At 42.4% G+C, this 26,921-nt stretch overlaps 1 protein-coding gene across 7 annotated transcripts; it reads left to right on the top strand.

Annotated features, from left to right (window-relative positions):
- Positions 1-26,135, top strand: LOC142019049 (protein SSUH2 homolog). 7 transcript variants are annotated; one of them, XM_075005401.1, is made up of 16 exons: positions 180-275; positions 488-720; positions 1,467-1,623; positions 4,282-4,340; positions 5,216-5,557; positions 7,542-7,640; positions 8,117-8,180; positions 11,779-11,908; positions 13,146-13,206; positions 15,313-15,437; positions 17,337-17,399; positions 19,751-19,836; positions 20,821-20,913; positions 22,628-22,733; positions 23,960-24,067; positions 25,770-26,135. In XM_075005401.1, the coding sequence occupies exons 5-16, from the start codon at positions 5,518-5,520 to the stop codon at positions 25,908-25,910; spliced, it is 1,116 nt and encodes a 371-aa protein (XP_074861502.1). In that variant the 5' UTR covers positions 180-275; positions 488-720; positions 1,467-1,623; positions 4,282-4,340; positions 5,216-5,517; the 3' UTR covers positions 25,911-26,135. The 7 variants fall into 7 exon arrangements, with proteins under 7 accessions (XP_074861500.1, XP_074861501.1, XP_074861502.1 ...); XM_075005403.1 differs by lacking the exon at positions 5,216-5,557; XM_075005402.1 differs by lacking the exon at positions 1,467-1,623.
- The last annotated feature ends 786 nt before the right edge of the window (positions 26,136-26,921 follow it).

Genomic DNA, 26,921 nt, shown 5'->3' on the forward strand with positions numbered 1-26,921 from the left:
TGCGGCTCTGAATGCTGCGAGCCCGAGGGGCATGGTAATTCCCATGCTGCCTGTTCTTCAAACAAACAGCCCTCACGGCTGGAAATCTGCCAATGGGAGCTGCAAATTTGTGCTGGGGGTGAGAGCAGCATGCAAAGCCTCTCTCCCTCCCTCCCTGCCAGCTCCCAGTGTTCATAGCAGTTCATGTGGCCCCCAGCTGGCTTTTCTGAGCAGCGAGTTGGGGCAGGACAGGCTGGGAGCTTGGCTGAGGAACCTGCTGGCCAGAAGTCACCCAGGTAAGTGTCTTCTAGACAGATCCTACTTATGGCACCCCAGCCCCTCCCTTCCCCCAACCCTCTGCCCCTCCTCATCACATCCACATACTCTCCCAGACACTAAATCCCAATTTCCTGCCCAGATCACACCTGCCTCCTACCCTGGGTCACAACCCACACACGTGCACCCCTCCTGCTCCTCAGTTCTTCAGTTTGCTTCTGCTGTGTTGCAGGCTGGCTCAGGCCCTTAGAAAACAACTGACCTTTGCTGATGACAAACTGAGGAGAGCGGCACATTGAAACCTGAGATCTGTATAATCCTGTTCTTGCAAATTTAGTACAGATTCTGTAACTTCCTGCAACTCTCAGGCCTTTTGGGAGCTAAATACCAGCACAGGAAGTGCACTTCTTGAGCAAACTGCAGGCAGTGTGTTTCACCAACAGTGGAGCGAGAGCTGCTGGTCGGGTGAGCTTAAGAAATATGAATTTATTTTTGTGAAGGAAGTGGATGAACATTCTGCAGCAGGAATAAGGATGGAACCATACAGTCAATGCATTGATTTTAATACAGGAATGTTGAGAGAGGAAGAATGCTGATTTAAAGAGCCATGATTTTTTTTTTTAGCACATCAAAAGTAAAAATTGGGGGAGAATTTGTCAAAATGTTTCAGTTGATTTTTAAATGTTAATTGTAATGTTCATAAAATGAAACAGTTTCTTTTTGGTTTGTGGTATTGCTAGTCAGAGGGAGTTTTTCATCCAACACTTGGAAGTTCTGATGAATGCTAGCATTCTCAGTGATGCCTTAGATGCCTTCATCCTATGCTATGTACATGTCAGTTACAGTTTCCATCAAAAACTCATAATTTTTGCTGCTCAGGATAAATAAAATCCTTCCGAAATGAGGCATGATGGAAGCTTTCTCAAGCCTGCGGGAAAATTCAATGTGCTCAACTAAGGTGAATGGTAATATTTCCAGCTGTAATTGCTGTGGTTATATTTTTAAACCTGTATTTTATATGGAGCAATCTGCCCTGGTGTGATGTTACTACACTGTTTAGAGTATTTATCATAGAATAACACAGCATTTTCCTCCACAATGTGAACACTCATAAGTAATTTTACTAATGCTGTTTGAAACCGAACAACACAGTACATTTTAACCCTTGTTAAAATAGAGCTTTGATTGTTCCCCTTTCATCTTTTTAACAGTGCTATGCTTGGGATGTTAGATTAAATGTGCAACTTCCATTATGAGTAATAACAGGAAGTTTATATTTATCCTTTGAAGCACAAAGGACCAGATCCTCAGTTGGTGTAAATAACTATCTCCAATTCTCTGCTGGTTTACACCACCAGATAATTTAAGGTAACATTGCATTTCCCTTGACTATACTGTAGCTTTTTGGGGGTCTGTTTTCAGAACAGGCTAAATTGCCTCTCTGAGCTTTCTTCCAGCTAATCAGAACAAAGTTTCAATTAACATATTTTCATAGTTCTATTAAGCTCCAGCCCCACCTTTCTGTATTCCATATTTCTGTTAGTGATGTGACAAGAGGCAAATTTTGCCATTTTCTAGTTCAGCTGGGAGCAGGAAGTATCAGAAATGCTACAAGTATTCCTGCACCACATTTTCAGAGATTTGAATAAACATTCTTAGGTTCACACACCATTTGTTTAAAAGTACATGCTTATGTCTCAGTGGGTTGACTGCTGGGCAGTGATGAAGAGATGACACGGATGTAAATAAGATAAAATTTGGCCTGCTAGGTCTGCTAGTCATAGCAATGGAATTACCTTTACAGCCAATTTTGGAATCCTTCTCTTCCTTTTTTTAAAAAAAAAAACTTATTTGGATTTCCTTTTGGAGATCAGGCTTTATGGAGAGGTACCAAGACCAAATTATGCAGTCTATTAAATAAAAACCCAATGCATGGTTAAATCAGTAATTTTTATGCTATACTATGTTATTTCCTTGGGTGTTCTGTTTGATGTTTTTAAGATGATGGTTAAAGAAATGCTCAAGAAGTAAACAATTGTTAAGGATAAGCTATTTATGACAATATTATAGATCTTAGTTTACAAAGTGTTTGTAAGTTCTGCTTCAAGCATCTAGCAAAGTTTCCCTGTAATTCACAACACAGTTTCAAATGTGTTTTAATACATGGTATTATATTTGCATAATTAAACACAAACAATAAAGTTAAAAATCAACCCATCATCAATAAAGATTTCTGCTCCCTTGGAATCAAGATTGAAAAGTGTCTCCTCATTAGTGGTAGAGTGGGCACTTCGTAGAAAGTTGAAACAGCTGAGTGTAATGTAGAGGTTGTGTTAGTGTATCATGCCCTTCTCTGTACATTGGGCCTTTTACATGATAGTTCAATACATTTTGAAGGTTTTTGGCTGAAGCAGAGCCAAATGTTGGATATGAAACCATGGAAAATTCATGATCCACCTGCAGATGTTATGTTTCATCCGCATTTGTAATTCTTTCAAAAAGCTCCAGGCTGATGACACTACTGTCATGTATTTATTTTCTGACCAGATACAATTGGATCACTGGCACAGCAAACATCCTCCCAGTGCCCCTAAGTCCTGGCCACACTAGGTGTTTGAGAGTTGGTCATTCTTTATTACCATTCAGTCACTTTCTTTGCTAAGCACATTGATTGTGATGACTTTTTCATGTGATGTGAACACCAGAGTTCTTGGAATTGGACTGAGACACCAAAATCATGTTTACTGAATACCAGCCATCACCAACCAACTCATGCCTCTCACCTGAGGCCTAGACTGTGTGTGATTTACTGTTGAAATGCACCATACATCATTAAAAACTCCTATGCTATCCATGTCCGAATCACTCATTTTTCATCCCATGAGCTTGTTTTAACATGGCCTCGACATGTGGGACTCCTATCCCTTGTTCCCTGTTTTAAAAAATGTCCCCAATTAAACTGCACAAAGCAGAGACTTAGTTGTTCTCAGCTGCTATAAAAAGATTTGAGCCAAGGGGAGAATCAGGATGCCAACCACAATATCAGAGAAACATTTTAATTTAGGAAGCATATTCTCAGATCTGCACAGCATACAAGAGTGATGTGGTTTCAGGCCCACAAATAGGGTGGAAACCTCTCTATCTTGACAAAAACAGCCCAAATATAAAGGGGATAAAAGCAAATTAAAGACTTGATTGACACTTGTATTTTTCATTCATGATAGGGTAAGACTTTTGGCCTCAATACAGTCTTTGTAGTACTTTGCCAGGGCAAGGAGATAGTAAAACTGCTTCATGAGGCACCTTGGGCTCCCCCTGGAAAGGGGGAATCTCTGGCTTGCCCAGGTGGCGTATCAGCCATCTTTGAATCATTCTATCCCATTGCCCCACAGCATTGGGGGCATGCTAGGGAGAAGAGACTGGCAAATGGCTCTGCTCCATCTGTCCACTCACTGTACAGTGTCTTGTGCAAGATTTTAAGCAGCTATGGAAAACCCAGGGATTAAGGGTCTGACAATAGAACTGGCATCTGACGACTGATTAGTGACAGTTTGAGATTGTTAACAGATGAAGAAATTTCAACATTATGCAGGAAGTTGTAGTGGTTGCTCTAGTTAAGAAATATTTCAGGGAGGGGAAGCTGTTTTTTGTGTACTTATATGTTGAGAAAAATAAGTCCTGTCTTTTCATGAATGTTCCAGCCCATCACTTACCCATTTCACTACAGCATTTGCAAAAGAGGTGCTAACAAATTCACATTGGTTGAAAAATGCTGTTGACTATTCACAGGGCTCCCCATCCCCCACATTCTCACAGTGCAAAGTGATACCCAATAAGCATCACACAGGCAATGTCAGGATGAGTTTCTACTAAATTATCTCAACCTTTGTCCGGTGGGGTTGCTGGTTGTGGCAAGAGGGTAATAATTACCACTGATCCTGTGTCCTAATGAATCATGCTGTGCATCCCCTTCTTGTAGTGGAGGGTTTGTTTTATTATATTCTTTGTTTGCATTCTTCCAAACAGAAATGAAAGGCATGTGAATTGTGGAAGTGGGCGTCTCCTTTCTCCCTCTGTTGTCCAAGGTAGGGACAAGTGTACTTGTAAATCAGATAAGATCTAAACTACTGAAAAAGCTGTTTTCATGCAAGATTGGCCAAGAGCTAAACAACCCGTAAGCCATAGTTTTGTTTGCAATCCTGTCTAAACTATGAGGAAGACAAAAGAAAAGGCCATTGTCCCTCCCTGTTGACCTCAATAAAAAACAACATTGGGCTTCACATAACTTATGTAATAACTGTAACAATTAAAATGGACCATGTTTTGATTGGTTGGATGTCATTGGCAGCAATAATAAAGACATCATGCTGGTATTTCAGAAAAGAATAACCCAAGCACATAACAGTTCATAGTACATGAAGACACTAACATAGGAGGAGGAGCCATATTAGTCTGTATCTTCACAAAACAACAAAGCAGTCGTGTAGGACTTTAAAGACTAACAAACTAATGTATTAGGTGATGAGCTTTCATGGGGCAGACCCACTTTTTCTGAAGATCTGAAGAAGTGGGTTTGCCCCATGAAAGCTCGTCACCTAATACATTAGTTCGTTAGTCTTTAAAGTGCTACAAGACTCCTTCGTTGTACAGTGCAAATACTTTGGGCTTTGAGTCACCCCGAATGATAAACCTGTAGCAACATTACCTCTATTTTTTCCATCTATGCACAGGATAAATTTTGTTATATGCACCAATGGCATGCGTGTATGTCAACCACAATTAGAAACATACACTACCAGTTGTGGACTCTTTGCTAATCAGCTGGGCAGCATTTGAATCTCTCCTTGATAGCAGTCCACATGCTCATCTTACAGGGAACACTGACCTGAAGGAAGGTTTGAGGTTCTCTTCTGAGAGCAGCATAAAAGCAGGTGACTGTCCACCCTTTTCTTTCGCTTAGGCACCCTGATCATCACGATTGTAGCTCACAGTGTGAAATTCTACGTGGTTATGCATGTTTCCCTCTAAAAAGTCACCTGCCTTTTACCACCCATCAACTGCATTTTTCAAAGAGGGTGGAGTCATAGTCAAATATTTACCATTCTTTGATGATGTGAAACATCAGCTTTGCAAGAGCTACATACGGAGCCAGTTACACTATCAGCAGAAACAACAGAGCAAGTTACACTATCTGTGCGAGCACCATTGACTCAGTCCACTTTGAGTCACAATAGGGTAGGCGTCCTCACTGAACAGCAGAGGATGAAAGAGAGCAACACCTGTCACAGATACAGCACACCCGGTAAGTGAGACAAGCAAAAATTCACGTGCTACCTTCTCTTATTTTACTTACTTATGCAGGGCCAAATTCTGCATTCTGGATTACACACTGTACAACTCCACTGACATCCGGAAGGTTTCATGGGGTTGTAATCAGTGCAGACAGGACCTTTGGTTGTCTTACAGTTTATGAGTAAATTGAATGCTTCTGAAAGGGAGTGACTAGTAGCACTGGCCTGAGGCAGGCATGTTACAAGGCAGATGTGTGAAACTTTATAGCTCTGCCAATGCACCTATGTCCTCAGCCTGCAGCATTTGTACTCGCCTAGTCCTGAAGCCAGGCCCATTGACAGGGTGGGCAAAGGGGGCAATCACAGGGGGGGCACAGAGCTGCTGGCCACTGGTACTCCAGCAGCAGCATCAGCCAGAACCCTGGGCTCTTTTCAATTGCCACTAGACTGGGGCTCCATGCTGCTTTGAGGGCTGGGGGCTTGGAGTGTGCTGTGGTCTGGGCAGTGCCAGAGGTTGACTTTCCTTGGTCCCACCCCTTCTGCCCAAGGCTCCTCCCTTTCTGGGGGCACAGAGCCACAGCCTCCCCAAACCTTGTCCTGGAGTCATGGTAGCTGTTGTCCTCTCAGCCTGAAGCCATATTGAGCAGAGGCAGCTCAGCTGTGCTAAGTGGTGTGGTGATTTTTGTGATGGTCTTACAAATGTGGGTGGTGGCAGGTCAATACAGTTCTGTCCATTTCAAGGGGATTTCCCCAAGGTACCTGAGAAAAACATGTTGATGAAAATGAAATCTTGATATTCAGAGTTATGTTCCTTAAAGACAAATGGCCTTTCCTTCCCTAGCATTGTGACTAACCGGGTAGACTGAAGCTGACCAAATAGTAAAGGGTTAACAAAACCAGTAATAGTGCCACATTCCTGACCTGCAGTAACAGGAAAGCGCCCATTAGGGGAGGAGCCCTCTGGCACTCTGTGCTGCTCTTTGCCACACCTTTCTGAGCTTGAAGAACAAACCTGGTGTCTGCTTGTACTCAGAAAAGTGGCAGTGATGTTTCTCAAACAAATTAACAGTGGCATTTTTTTGTTCGCTTTCTACTTTGCTCTGGGTGTTAGTTGACTGTGAATTCAACTAGCAGGTTTGTTTGCTACTGAAATAGGCTAATTTATGAACTGACTTTGTAAACTCTGTGGGCTGTTAAGCACTTTTGGCTGGACAGATCTGCCAGAATAGATTCCTATGAAAGATCATTGCCTTGCTTCCAGGGCTACCAGAGAAAGAGAGATTAGAAAGGTAGACAACTCCAGTGCTGCCTTTTGCCTCCGTTTGAGTGACCCCATTCATTGCTTTGCGATTCCAACCCTCTAGTCTTTATGGCCAGCATGCACATTCTTACCTGTGGCCATCCTCTAACACTTCAGAGACTGCCTGGAAGGGAATGCTTGAAGAATATGTACATGGTCCAGAAAGGGGAGATCTTATAATGAAAGTCCAACCCTGTCCATTAACCTGAAAGTCAGAAGTTTTGAGATTGTTCCTTAGCTCACATCCTCTGCATCATCATCATGAGACCACAGCTCTCTGTTTCTATGTCATTGCTTAGGCAGGTCACATGGGCATCCCAGTTCATGGAACCTAGGGTTAGGATTCAGTTTTGGAATAGCAACTGATTCCGACATGAACTATTCATTTTGCAGAAGGGCGTGGTTCTGCAGGTGCTGTAGTGGTAGGACAAACTGGGAAAGTGCACTAGACTGATTTGCAAACATTACACTACAGTTGTGAAGGCATCACTTCCACTCCAGGTCAAATCAATGCAGCATATTTTTTGGCGCTTTCGCTGAAAGTTTCCCATTATTACTTCAAACTCATATTCATTACTTCCTGTGTTTTTATTGGTTTGTTAACAGCTGTGTCTTCGAAAAGCAGTTAGACAGTCTAATGTGTGTACTTCTAGATCCCTACCAGAATTCACTTATCTTAAACTTATGTGTTGCAGAAGCCTCTGCTCCTTATTCCTTGTCACATGAAGGACCCTCTTTATCTTCGTTGGAGCTGATGGACAGGGCCACTGAAGTGGAAGATTCAGGAGACTGTGGTCCGTACAAGTATCGGGGGGTAACCATGTTAGACATGCATTTGACAAAGTGGGTCTTTGCCCACAAAAGCTTATGCTCCAAATAACCTGTTAGTCTATAAAGTGCCACAGGACTTCTCATTGTTTCTGTGGTTTGTACAATCTCCCACGTCGTTTGTCCAGGGTAATATCTGTCACTTTGAATAAGCACCTGTTTCAGAAAGTGTTTAAGTAATCAAGAAACAGGTGTTTATTGTGTTAGCCCCTGTAGAGATACACAGTAAAAAGAAAGTGAAATCTAGGTTATGTTACAATACTACCAGTGAATGAAACTAATAAAAGACCTGGGAAGATAAGATAATAGTAAAGCCGGGCAGTTATATTACGAGAAGTGGAATACTTTACTCATCAGCTGCATCGTACTAAACTAGCTGAAATTTGAACTGTGGCAAAACAAGTTACTAAATGTGAGCAACTCCTCTTCTGTGATTTCTCAGCAGGAAACAAAGATTTACCTCCTCCTGCTGATCAGCAGCTCCAAGGAGAGCGCAGAGAGTGGAGGTAAGATGCCTATTAGGTGCTGCTTCCAGTGTGGAAGCACAAACCCTTTTTAAACTCACATTTACAATATTGTCTATGGAAGGTGATGGAATTACAGTGTGAAATTCATAGCCCGAATTTCCTTGTGTTATTGATGTGTGTACCTAGAAAAGTTAATCCCGCGGCTGAGGTGCCAATACTCAGTACTGGCAAGTACCAGCACAAAAAAAGCACTGCTGGATTGTATCATATTGCTTGAATATTAATTGCTATTCTGAGTTTGGACCTGGGTCTAATCCCACTATAGGAGAATAGCCCACTAAGTCCCTTTGACTAGCATCTAGTAATCATAGAATCATAGAACACCAGGACTGGAAGGGACCTCGAGAGGCCATCGAGTCCAGCCCCCTGTCCCAATGGCAGGACCAAGTACTATCTAAACCATCCCTGATAGACATCTATCTAACCTGTTCTTAAATATCTCCAGCGATGGAGATTCCACAACCTCCCTTGGCAATTTATTCCACTGTTTGACCACCCTGACAGTTAGGAACTTTTTCCTAATGTCCAACCTAAACCTCCCTTGCTGCAGTTTAAGCTTGTTGCCTCTTCTTCTATCCTCAGAGGCCATGAAGAACAAGTTTTCTCCTTCTTCCTTATGACTCCCTTTTAGATACCTGAAGACCGCTATCATGTCTCCCCTCAATCTTCTCTTTTCCAAACTAAACAAGCCCAATTCTATCAACCTTTTTTCATAGGTCACATTCTCTAGACCTTTAATCATTCTTGTCGCTCTTCTCTGGACCCTCTCTAGTTTCTCCACATATTTTTTGAACTGTGGTGCCCAGAACTGGACACAATACTCCAGCTGAGGCCTAACCAGTGCAGAGTAGAGCGGGAGAATGACTTCTCATGTCTTGTTCACAACACACCTGTTAATGCATCCCAGAATCATGTTTGCTTTTTTTGCACCAGCATCACACTGTTGACTCATATTTAGCTTGTGGTCCACTATAATCCCTAGATCCCTTTCTGCTGTAGTTGTTCCTAGACAGTCTCTCCCCATTCTGTATGTGTGAAACTGATTGTTCCTTCCCAAGTGCAGCACTTTGCATTTGTCCTTATTAAACTTCATCCTGTTTACCTCAGACCATTTCTCCAATTTCTCCAGATCATTTTGAATTATGACCCTATCCTCCAAAGTAGTTGCAACCCCTCCCAACTTGGTATCATCTGCAAACTTAATAAGTGTACTTTCTGTGCCAATATCTAAATCATTGATGAAGACATTGAACAGAACCGGTCCTAACACAGACCCCTGCGGAACCCCACTTTTTATACTTTTCCAGAAGGATTGAGAGCCATTAAGAACTACTCTCTGGGTAAGGTTATCCAGCCAGTTATGGACCCACCTTATAGTAGCCTCATCTGAATTGTATTTGCCTAGTTTTTTTATAAGAATATCATGAGAGACCGTATCAAATGCTTTACTAAAGACTAGGTAGACCACATCTACCGCTTCTCCCCTATCCACAAGGCTCGTTATCCTATCAAAGAAAGCTATCAGATTAGTTTGACAAGATTTATTCTTTACAAACCCATGCTGGCTGTTTCCTATTACCTTACCACCTTCCAAGTGCTTGCAGATGATTTCTTTAATTACCTGCTCCATTATCTTTCCTGGCACTGAAGTTAAGCTGACTGGCCTGTAGTTTCCTGGGTTATTCTTATTTCTCTTTTTATAGATGGGCACTATATTTGCCCTTTTCCCGTCTTCTGGAATCTCTCCTGTCTCCCATGATTTTCCAAAGATGATAGCTAAAGGCTCAGATACCTCCTCTATCAGCTCCTTGAGTATTCTAGGGTGCATTTCATCAGTCCCTGGTGACTTGCAGACATCTAATTTTCCTAAGTGATTTTTAACTTGTTCTTTTTTTATTTCAACTTCTAACCCTACCCCTTTCCCACTAGCATTCATTATGTTGGGCATCCTTTCATCAGACTTCTCAGTGAAGACCGAAACAAAGAAGTCATTGAACATCTCTGCCATTTCCAAGTTCCCTGTTACTGTTTCTCCCTCCTCACTGAGCAATGGCCCTACCCTGTCCCTGGTCTTCCTCTTGTTTCTAATATATTTATAAAAAGCCTTTGTGTTTCCCTTTATGCCTGTAGCTAGTTTGAGCTCATTTTGTGCCTTAGCCTTTCTAATCTTTCCCCTGCATTCTTGTGTTGTTTGCCTATATTCATCCGTCGTAATTTTTCCTTGTTTCCATTTTTTATACATTTCCTTTTTTATTTTGAGATTGTGCAAGATCTCCTGGTTCAGCCAAGGTGGTCTTTTTCCATATTTTCTATCTTTCCTACACAGCAGGATAGCTTGCTTTTGGGCCCTTAATAATGTCCCTTTGAAAAACTGCCAACTCTCCTCAGCTGTTTTTCCCCTCAGCTTTGCTTCCCATGGGACCTTACCTACCAGCTCTCTGAGTTTACCAAAATCTGCCCTCTTGAAATCCATTATCTCTATTTTGCTGTTTTCTGTTCTACCCTTCCTTAGGATTGTGAACTCTATGATTTCATGATCACTTTCACCGAAGCTGCCTTCCACCTTCAAGTTCTCTACCAATTCCTCCCTATTTGTTAAAATCAAATGTAAAACAGCTCCCTCCCGGTAGCTTTTTCAACCTTTTGGAATAAAAAATTGTCTCCAATACAATCCAAGAACTTACTGGATAGTCTGTGCCCTGCTGTATTAGTTTCCCAACATATACCTGGATAGTTGAAGTCCCCCATCACCACCAAATCTGGGGCCCTGCTCGACTTTGTTAGTTGTTTAAAAAAAGTCTCATCCACCTCTTCCACCTGGCTAGATGGCCTGTAGTAGATGCCTACCAGGACATCACCCTTGTTTTTTATCGCTCTTAGTCTAACCCAGAGACTCTCAACACATCCATCTCCTACATCCATCTCCACCTCAGTCCAAGTGTATACACTTTTAATATATAAGGCAACACCTCCCCCCTTTCTTCCCTGTCTATCCTTCCTAAGCAAGCTGTACCCTTCAATACCAACATTCCAATTGTGTATTATCCCACCAAGTTTCTGTGATGCCAGCTATGTCATAGTTATATTTATTTACTAGCACTTCCAGTTCTTCCTGCTTATTACCCATACTTCTTGCATTTATATACAGGCATCTAAGATATTGATTTGATCTTGCCTCCCTGTTTTGCCCTGACCCTCTTTTTACTCTGACATTGTTGCCCATGCTGCCTCCCATTTCTGACCCAAACTCTACAACCAGCTGTGATATAGTATAGCGTGATGGTCAGAATTGCAAAAGTAACTTGTGAGTTAGAGCACCCCAAATTTTGGATGCTCAATAAGATATTTTAAAGCAACTTGATTTTTCACGGGGTCAGTACCCTCAGAAATCAGACTGTTTTCAAACGTGTCTTCAGCAGGCACTTAAAAGTGAAACATAACCTATTGCTTGAGAAAAAGGAGGCTCAGAGTTTTACATTTTTCCATCACTGTATAAGGACCTTTCTTCCTTGATCTCAAGATGCAAAGCGAATCGTCTTGTTAGCACCATGATATTTCTTTTTCTTTCCTTTCCCAGCATTCCGTCTATTTCTGAGCACGTAGCCAGAGAAGTCTTTATCCAGTACACAGCACGTAAGTGCTGCTACAGGATTGCCCCTGCAAAACATATGGTGGTCCAGAACCTGATTCCACTCAACACATTCAGAGTAAGTACATGTAGTATTGCAAAGAGCTGACCAAATTTAGTATTGGATGGGAGGGTTCGCTAATAGTCCTATTTCTGTGCCAACTGCAATGATCTACAGTTTCAGACAACCATCACAGCTGTTAAGTAACGTGGGAAAAATATTCACAATTAAATGTGAAATGCTCAAAAATTTAGCTTCTGTCGTGTATCAGATTGAAAATGGTTTCATTTCATAATTCCCCCCATTTACAATTCAGAGAGGTCTGTTACATTTTTCTTTGCTCAAAAAACCTGGTACTTTCTCTGGTTATACTATGAGATTCTGTGTGTGTGTGTGTGTGTGTGTGTGTGTGTGTTTAATGGAGGGAGAGAGAGAGAGAGAGTCAAAAGTACATCCTACAGCAGAGAATTTTTCCCTAAATGTAAAATTGGTCAGAAAAGTTCTCGATCTCATAGACCTCAGAGAATTCTCTGCTGTGGACTGGAAGATATGAGTTTTGGCAATATTGTGGTTAGGCATCAGCAAAACAAAGCCAGCCAACAATAAGAACAGCAAAACCCCAAACTCATCTGAGATGATCAGGGCTGCTGACTATGTGGGCTGGGCAAAAGCAGCAGCTGCTCCCGGTGATTTATAAGCACGCAGGGCTCCTGCCAATGTTGCTTTGAAATCATTGCTGGAACCCTGGGCAGAGAGAGACAGGGAGTGCTAAAAGGGGTGGCTGTGGGAAGCTAGGCCTCAGCTTCTCCCCTGAGGCCCAAGCCCCCCAGTTTTCTGGTGGGTCTTGATCTCAGCATCCCCTTTCCCCATGCCCAGGGGCTATCAGCACCCAGGGAAGTGACTTACACTTGTGCAATGACCCCCAATGTGTATCGTCACCAAGTTTCAAACTCTTGGCTGTTAGCACTGCAGCACTGATCAATCACACCCACCCTTCTGCTGGCATGTCCTATGATATCAAGACTGTTTATGCCTCAGCTAGACACAGAATTCTCCATGCTGTTACTCCCCCGTACAATCATCTATTATTTTCCCTATTATATCTATCTGTCTAATCTATCTATTGCTCTTGAAATCAGAACAACTCTTATTACCCTAACACAGGAACCAATTCTCATTGAAGTCAGTAGAGGCTGTGACTTTGGTTATAATAATGAGAGCAGGTATAAGCCTAGAATTGCTCCACGCACCTAGCAGAGAATGAGAAGCAGCTTTATATTAAAGTTGACTTTTTTTGTTTGGTCTTAAATATCAGTATCGTCTTGAGACCTTCACTGAAACACGAGAAGTATTCCCGATCAGTGAGCCTTATAACGGTAAGCACATCAGAGCTCTTGCCTACCTGAGAGACCAGTATAGAATGCGCTGTGGAAGGGAATGAGTGTCTGAGTAGACTGATGGGCTTAACAAGTGACCACACATGCTCTTGGACTGCATGCAGACTAGCAGATCATGGCAGGCAATATTTTAAAAAATAGCAACTGATTCCCAATGCCTCAACTTTGGAATCCAACTTGAGGTCTCCAAAAACTTGATTTCAGAGAAGCAAAAAAACTGGATTGATAAGTGTGCCTCTCACATGTTTAGGTGGCAAAATTAAATCCAGCCCAAATTGGTGGAGACCGAAAGATTTTAAAATTAAAATTTATGTTTCATGTGTTCTTTGGCTGTCACCTGTTGTGACATTTATTTTCTCTTTCAATGGTGGACAGTGAAACAATCTGAGTCCATTGGATGGGTGCTCATGCAAGAACTCACTAGCAATCTGTTTGGCATTCCATTCCAGCATTGTTGTCCAAGGCCCACCTCCAGCCTGCTCCCCCTGAATTAAAACTCATTGGAAAATACAATATATTTCTATTCTTGTCATGTTTTGTAAAGGAGAAGTTGAGAGAAACAAAGGGATAGGCTGTGGGGAAGAGAAAACAGATATACATGCTGGGTGAAGAGTGGTCAGAGAGGAGAAGACAAGGCACAGACAGGAAAAAACAGGGAGAGGAAGTGGGCAAGAGAGAGAGAGGTCAGAGACAAAAAGTAGGAAGACAAGAGTGGAAAAGGAAAGAGGGAGGTGATGAGGGGAGGATAAAATAAGGAAAATTGGCAGCAGAAAGTGAATGTTTCCTGGGTTCCAGCCAAGTGAAAGCGAACTTCCTGGAAGTCCATTGTACATGGTCACCAACATTTTTCATCCTTCTCAGTTGGTTTGCTCTGTTCGTTTACTGGTCTCGGGATCAGGCACAGGAGTACATACATGGACTTCAGTACACTGTGGATCAGGCTCTGGCATCATTCACACAAGCTAAATTTAAACTGGGGGCAAAAGAGTCATTTAGATCCTCTTTCACTGTCTCCTGTAATTCTCTTTTTAAAATTAAAAGAAGAAAAGTCCAGTTCAGAGAACAGTGTATTTTGTTCCTTCAGTTTCCACTGACAGATATGGGTTTGCTAACAGAAGTTCCTCACTGGAGTCATAGTTCCTGATATACAATTAACTTCCCCACTAGCTCAAACACAGTGAAGCTAGTTGTCTTTGACCTCAGAGTAACATGGATTGTATCATCTTCCTGTCTTTGCAGACAAAAGGCGTGTGGGGGAAAATATATAGGTACCGGAGTTTTGGTGTAGTGTACAAGGGGAAACAGAAGAGAATTGAATGCACTAAGGTTATATGACCTTTTATGGTAACAAATATAAGTCCCCCAGTCTGAAGAGGATGAGACGAGAGGGACACTGCTCCTTTCTGTTGGATGTTTTCTCAGCTAATTAAAACAGATTGGCCTCTGTAAGGGTTGGCTCAGGAGGGACAGTTCAAGAAGCTTCCCTCCATCCCCCCTTGAAAGAGCAAGAAACAAGCGAAGGAAAACGATTCCGAAGGGGATGGCATACGACACTGCTCCAGCCTTAGAAAATGAGTAACTAGAGGTAACATGTTTGAAGACAGCACAGCTTCCATGTTCCTTCTCAGCCCTGGAGACATGAGGGATGGATTATGTCTCCTGAGGTGCAGCTCCTCCCATGCTCCTCTGGGGTGCAGTAACTATGGTGTGCTTTGGGGCTTGAACTGAGCAGGGACCTAAAGTCCTTCCCAGTGGATGGACTCATAGTCTTGGATTCTCGAATGAGTTGTGGCTCTCAGCTGAGTAACCTGACTGTCATCAGGGGAACCCATGACACCAGTCGGTACTATTTGGAACCTCACCCCATGAAGGAGCCCGATAGCAGTGGGGTGGGGCTGTAAGGGATAAGATCTGAATGGCTACTGTGTCAATGCTATTTGTTTTGTGGGTAAACAGCTTCCATACGTTTCCTCCACGGCCCTCAACCTGGCACCTTCCGTCGGTGCTGAACTGCATGTGTGAAAACGGCTGCCTGGTGAGGTGACCCTCCCTAAAGCACCATTGATCTTTAGTCCTTTTCTCCAGGTGGATTGGTGGACTCTTCTGACGTTGCCCTGGCACCTGCCCCATGGTCAATAGTAGTGGATGCACCGCCTCTGTTTACGGATTGTGAAATGCACATTCCAGTACCTCACACTTATTCAGTACAGGTAAAACTCCCACCACCAGCCAAACTTTTAAAAGATCATTAATTCTGTGATGGGCATGACCCTTTTGAAATTGGGCCTCTCTTATGCAGGGTGCTGTAGGTACACATATTAAGTGCCTGTCCTGCCCTTCAAAGAGCTGACAATCTAAACAGACAAAAGTCAGGAGAAGGAAAATATTATCATCCCATTGTACAGATGGGCAACAGAGGCATAAAAAAGCAGTTTGCCTGACAGCCAACAGGAAATCAGTGGCAGAGCCAGGACAGAGCCCAGCTTCAGTCTCACTTTAGTGTCATAATATCTATGCAAATGGAAAAGATTTCTAATCCAAAATCTAGCAGTATGTAACTCAAAGGCTATGTCTACACTTGCATTCGAAAGAGGCATGCAACTGAGGGAAATCAAAAATGCAAATGAGGTGCAAATTTGCATATCTAGCCTCTTTCGAAAGAAGAAAACCAGTGCAGACACTGCTCTTTCGAAAGTAAACCCCATTTTTGAAAGAATCTTTCTTCCCTTTTTTTTTTATGGGAAGGATTCTTTCGAAGATGGGGTTTACGTTCAAAAGAGCAGTGTCTGCACTGGTTTTCTTCTTCTGAAAGAAGCTATTTTGAAATAAGAATGTGCAAATGAGGTGCCAGTTATGCAAATTTGCACCTAATTTGCATTTTTGATTTCCCTCGTTTGCATACCTCTTTTGAAAGAGGAATGCAAGTGTAGACACAGCCAAAGTCTGTTCTTCAAGGGCTTGAGCCTATTTTCATTGAAATGAATGGAAAAGTTCCCACTGGTTTAGTTGAGCAAGATCCTGGCCCCCAGGCACCATTGTATCCCAAATGCAGAAGGCTTGATTACATATTGCTTTTAAAATCAGTGTGCCATCATATTTCAGTTCTATGTTTGGATATGATAACAATTTTCAAGTATCTAAAAGTCTGTTACAGGGAGGAGGGAGAAAAATGATTCTCATTGATAATCTTCTGATGATTAGGACAAGAAGCAATGGGCTTGAATTGCAGCAAGAGAGGTTAAGCTGAACATTAATAAAATCTTCCTGTCAGGATGCTCAACTGCTGGAATAAATTGCCTAGGGATGCTGTGGAATCTCCATTACAGGAGATATTTAAGAGCAGGTTAGACTTATTAGTGATGGTCTTGATGGTGCTTGGTCCTTTCATGTGTGCAGGTGACTGCACTTGATGACCTCTCTGGGTTTCTTCCACTTCTATGATTCCATGATTATTTTTATTGCTTTTTCATGTCCTGACCTGGGATAAGAAAAGATAACTAAGGTTTCTGGCAGGTAGCATTGTTTTTGCTGCTTTAAATAATGGGATACTATTTTTAATACCTTCACATACAGGATTAGTCCTTGTTTTTGGCATGGGGGTTGTTCTTACTGCTCTGGGTAGTCTGAAGTATACATTTAATATGGGCAGGCTGCCATGAAAAAGAATTTGTATCCACCCAACAAAACAAAGAAAGACTATTTTTGGAGTAAAACAAACAAAACCAGACAGAAAAGCCAACCCAACTGGTTTTGTGCATGAACTCAGTAACGCAGGCATGAAAATATATGGCTTGCTTCCTGGTGTTCCTGCTAAGAACAGAATAGAAAAGCTCTGAGCTTGTATTTCAGTGTAGGAATGACAGTTTTCTTATACTATCTGTAACGTGGTCATTTAATTTCTCGGTGGAATCCCTGTCTCAATTAGTAATTTTCAATTTCTTTTCCCACGGGTTTCAAGCAAGACTCTCCTTACTCACAGAGGTACCTAATACAGATATAATGTGAGGTTTAGGGGAGAATAATGACGTGGGCTCTACTGACACAAACCTGCTGCATTTATCTGTCAAACTACGATTCTGTTACTTATACTTTTTTTGCTTTGCTTTCAGAATTGTTCCAGTTGCCAAGGACAGGGTAAAAATCGGTGCCACTTCTGTAGTGGATCTGGAAAGGTATGTTATAATGCAACTTTGGCAAATTCTCTATCATGTCACTATCTCTTGTGCAGCAAAATTCTGTAGAGGCGGAAAATACATTTATGTTCAAAAATGCCCTGAAAGTATATAAAAAACACTTGGCCCAAATTTCTCTCTCTTTCTGAGCTCTTGGCAAGAAAATCACATCAAGCCATTTGAGAACAATAGTCACAGTGGGAACTGGTCCCACTTGTGTGTCTGTTGGACATTCAATTAATATTCTTTCTTCCAAAACAATGGAACAGATAAAGTTAGGAGTTTAATAAGTATTGAGGGAATGTGTGTCTTGTGCTTTCAAAAAAGGGGCAGCCGTTCCCAGTCTTTGACAAGTGTCTCAAAGAAATGGCAAAGTCAGGAAGGAGATGTAAACAGTTGTGTGACAGCTGAAGGACTGAAGTTTATCGGACTGATCTAAAGACTGTTGATATCACTATGAATCTACCTATCTCCAGAAGCTGACTGTGGTCCTTTTTTATTTGAGAGAAACTTGATCCCAATTTATATTGATAATTGAGTCTGACCTCTGTATGAAGCTAGGGTTTACATTAATAAGTGAGTGATTTAATCGAATTATAGTGAAACCTATTTTAAGTGAAAACAGAAGGGAATGACAGAAACCATGAGGTTTAACAGAAGTGAGTCCTAGTCAAGTTGTAGCATATTTGTCCCAAAACATTTTGGAAGGTTTTAAGACCAAAGGTTAACTGCTAACAGTGGCTACATATACTAGTTCCACTCTGTGTTGTCAGCCTGGATATAATGCATGCAGGAAACAGAAATGCAAATATCACAGTTGGTAAATAAGAGCACAGAACAAGATGATATTAGAAGCAGCCTTTAAGCCTGCACGATACTGTGATGCTGAGCTTTTGATAGCAGTTAATAAAAAGGAGATCCCTGAATGAGTTGGCTCCTTTGTAAATGTTCCAGTATTTAACTAACCACGGAAAGAAGGGCAGCCCCTCTGTAGCCTCTGTAGGTGGGAACATTAATGGGCATGGTAATTCCCAACCTAATTTGGCCACAGAACACCTTCAAACACAAACCCCATCCAGAGTTTCCCCAGGCTCTCCAACACAAATTTAGGATGAAAAACTGGTAAAAAACATGAATAAAACTTCCAGCAGTTGTTGGCAGGGAACTACCCTTTTCCTATCTCTAAACCAATGTCACTGTCAGAAGCATGCAAGGTATTTTATCAAGAGGTCCTGATGGGATGACTCAGGCAATAGATAATGATGCTGAGCTTTTCGTCCTAGTCTGGCCCAATTCATTAATAACCAGGATTCATTGCGATACAATGTCCGTTCACATCTGATCTAGTGCTAGCTCTCACCCGGCCTGGCAGTTTCATCAAAGAGGCAAAAGGCCTGCTTAAGAATGGTAACTTCATAACCACTTCCTCTCATAGGACAGTCAATGCTGAGTAGTATGACAACACCTGTGCACAAGTAATACATGTGGACAAAGGACTTGAATCTCCAGAGGATACAATTTGTAGGAGAAAAACAGTCCTGCAAGTGGGAAGGGCTACTTTTATGAGTAGCCATTGACATGGATAACTGTGTGAATCTTGACATTTATTGATAGTAAGGAAGGAAGAATAGGTATTGCTGGAACCACTTGCCTTTAATTTGTAGTCAAACTCTGGAATTTGCAGGTGCTTATTAATCATGTTCATGTGATTAGTGCAACATCTGAAACTGAACAGACTTTACTGCCATCTTCCAGCATAGAAAATGTGTTACGAAAAGTTTCTTGATAAAAATGTCAGCTTGTACAAAGAAAAGAAAGACAATAGAGTGGATTCAAGGATGTGTTTATCCCCTGGCAACTGGGAATTCAATTAAATCATGAAGCAAGCAGTGTATGCATTTGCTCAGATGGAGTTATATCACAATATTAAGTCATTGGCTATCAAATAATCTGCTGGATATGGAATACTGGAACACTCTGCATTAGAAGAGAAATTGACCTCTGTGTAGAAAGCCATCGTGAGGCGCTTATGATACTTTAATTCCCTTTAAAGCCTCAAGTCTAGGATTTAAGTGGGGCTAGCATGGCACACAGATCTTGTGTAGGTTCTTTGTATAGAGATGAAGTTCATCATAGGTGCTCTGGCAGCATGATTTCTGCATTTCTAATGCACCCTTTTGTGCACAGTGCATGGGATGAAATAGGGCCATTGAGGTTACCATGTTCTGAGTTTCAAACACTTGTATTTACTTTTGTTGTTGAGAATATGGATCTGACAAAATGAAAAGGGAAAAGATCTGATTCTTGTCAGAGACAAATATGTTTTTCTTTTCTTTATTTCTTAAATGTAGAGAAGATGTACGGCTTGTCATGGGACTGGCTGGCAAGACTCATCCAATCAGAGTTGTTTGTTTTGCTCTGGTTCGGGAAAGAGACGGTAAGAAAAAGCTAAAACACCACATGGCAATTAGTATTTTTTCACAGGATTTCATCTACCAGATAGCTGTTTATTAGGATATCATTTCCTCCATGATCTTTAAAAATGGGGAAGAGTCAGATGCTGCTAGGTGAATGAGAACAGATCCAATTCAACGCCCATTGGCATCAATGGGAATCTTTCAATTTTTAATAACAAATGCTGGCACCTTACAGTCAAAGCTTGCAAAGCACTTTGCAAACATGTACTGTGCCTCACAATACTCCTGCAAGGTGGTAGAGGCGTTATTAACCCCATTTATGCTGAGAGACTAAGACACAGGGAGACCTTGGGCCTACACCTTCCTTGTCTTGCATCATTCAAACTAGTGGAAAATGAAAGGTATTCTGTACCTACGTCATGCATGTTGTTATTAATTTATTTTATTGTTTTTAGCAACCAGGGAACCCATTGTGCCCCACTCATACTATAGAAATGCAAATTATTAGAGTTTCCTTGAGAAGAAGAACTTACAATTTAAATAGAAATGTTTCTCCCCCTCTGTGTTACAGGCTGAACCTCTCTCATCTGGTACTCTCCACCTGACCAGTGCCAGATGAGAAAATTTACTGGATCAAGAGAGGACAACATTTTTTAGAATATTACTGACGTTTAGGGGGAAATAACAGCACAGAACCCTGAGAACTATGACAGGCGGCTGTAAACAAACTTTATGGGGCCATGGGGAACTTAGCCACACCCATGATAAGTGGTTCTTCAGCTCACTAAAATCATGCTGGATTACGGATGTTGCCCAAAGAGAGAGTTACGGGTTAGAGAGGTTCAGCCTGGATATGGTTAGAACACGCACATGCAGACTAGTACCCATTGAACTCAGATGGCAGTCTGCTACTGTGAATTTTTCTGGAAGAAATTGAGACAGAAATTTAGGGCAGGCATTTGTGTATGTAAAGCGAATGCATAAATGTTGTATTTCTTCCATAGTTGCTCAAATTGTCATGGTTGTGGTTGGCGGAAGTGCGTCTGTTGCTATGGAAAAGGTCTTTTGCTATATCATTCTGAACTTACAATCACTTGGTAAGTTGAAATCAGTTGAACACAGGGATTTGTTAGGTTAGAGAGCAGAGTATCTACAGCTGTTGGCCATTCTCAAGCATGCTGCGGGTCCTGAGATATAATGCTGAGACAGATCTTCCAGTGGCATAAATGAGGGTAGATCTGCTGAAGCCACTCCTGTTAAATGCTATGCCATGGTTAGGAGTACTGACTTCAGTGGGACCATTCTGATTGACATCTGCCAGTGATAAGATCCAACCTATTAAGTTTTATGCGTCAAACATGAGATTGTTGGTCTTACTGATTGTGACATCATTTAACAAGTGTTAACAAAATCCTGAGAAACTGATATGTTACATGTATATTTGAAGGGAAGAGGGGCAGTGAAATCCAGCTTTCACCTCTAGGAACTATAATTTTATACGTTTCAGAAGTCACTTGATTACCTGATTTTTGTTACACTATCTGAGACATGACATTACCACAGTCCATGCTGATTGCATCTGGCACACACACATTCAGAGACCCAGAGTGTTCACCTAGATTAGTTGGATTTAACAGCAAACCAAGCACTGAGCAGTAGTTCCTGTTCAAACTCCCTCAGTATATTTAGGTAGAGCACCTCAATGCCCAGGCAGAATTCTGAGTACAGTACATTTGACTTCACTAACATCTTCCTGTAGTGTATGTTACACACGGTGGTACTGATTCTTATTTATGCTATGACTTCTTTATCTTTGCCGTAGCATGACAAAGGGGTCTTCAAGTGGATGGACAGAATATTTAAACTCACTTTAGCTGTCCCTGGCAGATAAAGGAACTTCTGTGAAAATGAGAGTCAGATCCATCTTCTTCCCTTTAAATTCTCATCTGTTTAACGCTAGTATGCTCTGCTTGAAGCTGCCTCTCACATCTCACAAGTGGTTCAAGTTCAGTCCTGGAAGAAGCCATCTCCATATATCTGAGGCAAATGAGGGCTCTCATTGTTTTTAGCTCGTACATCAGTACATCAGTGCCAGGCAGACTGAAGGTAGCCCTGGGACTGTCTGCAGCCCTGGAAATCTCTTCTAACTGCGGATGTCTTCACTACAGGGAAGATTGACCCTGCCACAGTGAATCTTCCAGAGTTCAATTTAGCCCACCTAGTAGGGACACCCTAAAGCAAACTTGTAGGGCACCCCTATTGATGCAGTATTGCTGCCCCCTGTTAGGAGTAAGGGAAGTAGACAGGAACTCCTTCCTTAGTGGAGTTGGTGCAGAAGCCCAAATTAAGACACATCAACTCTAGCTAAAGTAGCTGGAACTGCATATCTTAATTCAACCTTCTCCTGTATCTAGACCTGCCCATGGTTTGTTCAAGGCAAAGAAAGCAGTAACCTGTAGGACGTGGTAGGATCTGTGATAAATATATCTATATCTATATATAGATATAAACATGCTAAAGGATATGACTCACGTAAGCAATGCCTGGCCCAAAATGCCCTCTAGCTGCAAAGGTTTGGACTTGGAAGATTGGCTGGGACATAAGAGCAGGACACAAAAAGTTGCTCCACGTGGCCAGCTGTGGCTTTTCTGACATAATCCCGTGTGCATCCCCAGGTGTGATTTTGGTCCAGGGTTTGTAAAATGTGTTGCACACTACGGGGTTGTGTTGTAGAAAATTAATAATACCAATCCTAACTTTTATGGAAAAGAAATAGAAGCCCACTATCCCCTCCCCTTCTTTTCCCAACAGGAAGAACAGCGTTACTGAATATGTTGTTGACAAGAATTCTGGGTTTCCTGTTTATCACCTGCAGGAAGCCACTGGGAAGGAAATATTTAGTGACGAAAATCAAGTGGTAAATAATGACCCTATTGTGTTACAATTATTTTATCTGGAATCCACTTAAAGTGCAGAGCACACTGCCATGTTTATTTCTCAGCTCTCTACGCACCAAGTAATTTTAAAGGGCCAAAGATGTGAGATTAACAGCCAGACATTTCATGATAAGTGTATAAGTTACATAGGAGGGTTTCACTATGTACTAAAATTTGACAGCAATTTTCGAGTGACTGCAGGCTTACTGATGGGGAGGGAGTAAATGGGAAGCTGACCATTTGAAGTGCAGGCAGATTGCCAGTCTGGGTACTGTGGGTGGCTCTGAAGCCTGGGGGAAGATGCACCATGTTCTGGGTTATTCTGAGGGTTGACTGATCTTGGCCCCATCCCTTCACCGGAGGCCATGCCCTTTCTGGGTCACAGAGTTGGGCTTCCCCATAAGTCCTGTGGCAGCTGTTGGCCCTGCTGAATGACTATACAGTAGAGGGGTTAACAGCCATTGCTATCTTATTATGGGCAATATTTTACAGTAAGTTTAAATACTGGTGATAACGATCAGTGCCTGAGGATGAGCAATAAGGGAGACAGGACTGAACCAGAATGCTGGACGTGATCTGGGGAAAGCTTGCATCCATAGTGGGACTTTACAGCTCGGGCACATGTTTTGTTAAGGCACAAAACAGGGAAAGGTTTTCTCCAGAGGAGTTTATTGGTGCCATCAGCACAAGTATGGTGGCTTTGTGCTATTTGAAAAGCTCACTATCCTGCAAGGCTGACTGAGGTTATAGCTTCACTACAGGGAAGATCGACCCAGTCAGGTTCGATTTTTGCACCTTCTGTGGGGGTGGCCAGGTAAGTCGATTGTAGAATAGTTGATTTTAGCTACACAGTTGCCCTAGCTGGAATTGGGTATCTACAGTCAGCTTTGATGCCTAGTGTAGACCTGCCCTGAGCTAGCTGTAGGTCTGCTTTGTGCTGGGGCTGTTGTGCTGCAGCACAGTCTTGGATCTTGGCGGCTGTATTTAAAATGAGATCAAAACTGAGGTATGTATCCCTTGCAGTACTGACGTTTTGCTGACTGCCAGTCAAATGCATGCCACAGTCATTGTACATGCTGTCTCTGCAATGGGCTAAAATGAAAATATACTCAAGGACTACAGTTGTTTACTAATTGCCCTGAGCACAATAACACTGCATTTTGGAGGGTGTATAAATATGTTCTTTTCTGTGTCTTTATTTTCACAGGTGTATCCTATAGTGAATTTCCCTGAGCCAGCCATTGATCAGGGCTCAAAATCATGCATTGCACAACACCAAATGCAGTTTGCCTCCAGTAGTCGTATATTGAGACAGGTAGGTCAGATGCACCAAACAGATGCAAGCTTATTACTGCAATAAATGGGAGGCAACTGGGGGAGAATATTATCCCTGAACTGCTAATCTTCAGCATATGTAGTTTTCAGCTGTGAACTGTGAAAAATCAAATCAGGCCAGCCTGTTCATTCCATTTCCTCAAGGGGAACTGTGCAGTATCATCATATAAAACAAAAGCTACCCCAAAGACATCACCACGCAAAATATTCTCCCAGTTTCCGGTCTCTTAATCTTACCCCAAAAGCAGCACCTTAAGAGACCAGCATTCAGCCAGTCTCTTGTGTCCTGTTCCTGGAGGAACAGCAGCTGTTTTACAGCATCTCCCAGCAGTACCTCCATGATCCCAAGTTGCTACAAGTTGGCCCTCCCTGGTCTGGCAACCTTAGTACTTAAGAGGTCCTGGACCAGGATTTTTCTGGACCAGGGAAGGTCAATGCTCCCCTTCTGGCCTTTAGCCCTCCATTCCTGGGCTCTCCTCCCAGCCATCATCCATGCCACTTCTTGGCCCCAGCCATGGCTCCCTGGCTGCCAGCTGTGGCTTCCTGGCCCAAGACTATGCTTCTCAGTCACCACCATCTTCCTATCCCCAGCACCAGCTGCAGGCCACTGGCTTCCTGGTCCCGGCCACAGCTCCCCAGCCAGAGCTCCCTGGCTGCCCCACAACAGCTTCCTGGTTCCAGCCACTGCCTGCAGCTTCCTGGCACCACTGCTAGCTTCCTGGCCCAGCCACTGCTGCCAGCCTCCCTGCTGCCATGCTGGCTGGGAGCTGCCTTGGCTAGGGCTCGTTGACACTGGTCTCCTAGCTACCTCTCATCCTCCTGGTCACTGGGACACTCTGGTCCAGCAACATCTGTAGTCCTACTGGACCAAAGATGTTGCTGGATCAGAGTCCTGGATTTCAGAGATTCAACCTCTGCCAGGGAGGCTGCACCTCCTCATAGATTTTCCAAATTTTTGTTGCACGATTCTGATCTGATTTTCAATGGGAGTAAATCTATCAAAATGAATGAATATCCACTTACGTAAAAGCCACGTAGGTGTATTCAGTTCCCAAGATTTTTTTTTAATACAGGAAGACCCCATAAATTTGAGCAGCTTTGTAGTCACTTGGGGATGGAGTAATTCAAATGGTCTAAATATTTGCAATGAAGTCCATTATCTTTAAATATCAAGGTGTGCAAGAAAGGTGTAAATACATTGTGGTCAAAGGATAGTTGGGTAAGGAATTGAAACCAACCCAAGAATTCATCATCGCCACAGGAATTCTGAGATGAGTGAAACATTATGCACAGATTAGCGACATCAGTGTTTCTCAATCACTAATCCTTGGACCAGCACCAATTTCTGAGATTTTCTGTTGGTTTTGGGTCATGCTCCTTAAACCTAATGAAAGCCAGGTTGTGGTCTACTTGCTCAGGCTGAGTAGCATTTTACCCATGAAGTAAGATGTGTCTCAACATCAATTATCAGAGGGGTTGCCACATTCGTCTGTATCCACAAAAACAACATGAAATCCTGTGGCGCCTTATAGAGTGGATCTTTGCCCACGAAAAATTATGCTTCAAAAACAATGTTAATATATAAGGTGCCACAGGAATTCTTGTTTTCTCAATATCTGACTCCCAAGCTCTGCCCTTAGGATTATTATTAGATATGGCCACATATTTCCTTTGTCTTCCAGAAACAAACCATTGAGCTGATTCCGCTCACCAAGGTGGACTATGACTGGAGGGGAAGAGAATATTCCTTCTATGTCTTTGGAACGGAGAATGAAGTGTTTACTGAGGACTACCCAGCAAAGTGCTGCTGTTCAGTCATGTAATTCACAGGTTTTAAATTGTGCTGAAAAAGAAGCACACGCTCAGGCAGCACCGCAGATCTGGGATTATTTGTATCTCCTTAACAGACGGAGCTACTTCTTCCTTTTCAGCTTTCGCTTGACAACCGATCTAAAGCTCTTCACCAACAGCATTATCACAGACACTGGGGGTCTTGTTATCAGTGTAATACTGATTCATCCAGTGCTTTAATTAAACAGCTGAACACCTCTCTGGTGCACACCTGGCCATTTGCTCTGTGTTTTTGGTGATGAACGAATAGTGATAGCGAAAACTGAGACAGGGCTAGTATATCATACGACAGAGATCTGGGTTCGGAGCTTTTGGTTTTGTGCTCCATATGTTTGCCTTGAGGCATTTAGCTTGCTTAATGAATCCTTTACAACGTCCTCTGTGTCAAATGCATATTCCAAAGGGTGGAAATGAAGCAGCTTCAGGCAGTTCACTTACAGAGGTTGAAATGAATGAGTGTGATCTGTAATATTATTACTCTACAACAGTTCTCAGAGTCAGGGCAACCAGTGTGTCTTCTGTCCCCTGATATGGATCTTCATGAGAAAGCAGGGGATGAGTGGCTCAGAGAGGGTTAAGGAGTGATGTTAGCATATGTCCATCTGTAAATTATGCATGAGGAACGTGGGCCTTTGTATCCCCCCCGCCCCATCTTGATTGAGACATCGTGAATGGCAACAAGACTATTTGAATTGGGAGGAGTTACTCCTCTAGCTCAGTTGATAGCATCTCATGTTTTTAGCTTTGTAGGATATGGGCGCAAACCACACCATCACCACAAATGGGGTTAATTACAGAAGAATCGCAGGAGGTGCCTCACTAGGGTAGTCTGTTAAAAAAGTTAGAATCTACACAGACCCTTACACTGGGAGACCCAGAAGTTTCTGTTTGGCATCTATTTGTATGGGAGCTCCTTGAGTAGAGAAATGTCTTGGACAGCATCAATGATGCAATAGACAGCTCATAAAATAAACACTGGAGCT

This window comes from Carettochelys insculpta, chromosome 11 (genome assembly GCF_033958435.1).
Source record: "Carettochelys insculpta isolate YL-2023 chromosome 11, ASM3395843v1, whole genome shotgun sequence".
NCBI lineage: Eukaryota > Metazoa > Chordata > Testudines > Carettochelyidae > Carettochelys > Carettochelys insculpta.

What these genes read in the sequence shown, in the direction of transcription:
- LOC142019049 (XM_075005399.1), top strand. Translation starts at nt 184, where the DNA reads ATGTGGCCCCCAGCTGGCTTTTCTGAGCAGCGAGTTGGGGCAGGACAG. An exon ending in GGAGAGCGCAGAGAGTGGAG is followed by an intron (nt 8,181 to 11,778) that starts GTAAGATGCCTA and finishes TTCCTTTCCCAG; the next exon opens with CATTCCGTCTATTTCTGAGC. An exon ending in TCTGGTTCGGGAAAGAGACG is followed by an intron (nt 19,837 to 20,820) that starts GTAAGAAAAAGC and finishes TTTCTTCCATAG; the next exon opens with TTGCTCAAATTGTCATGGTT.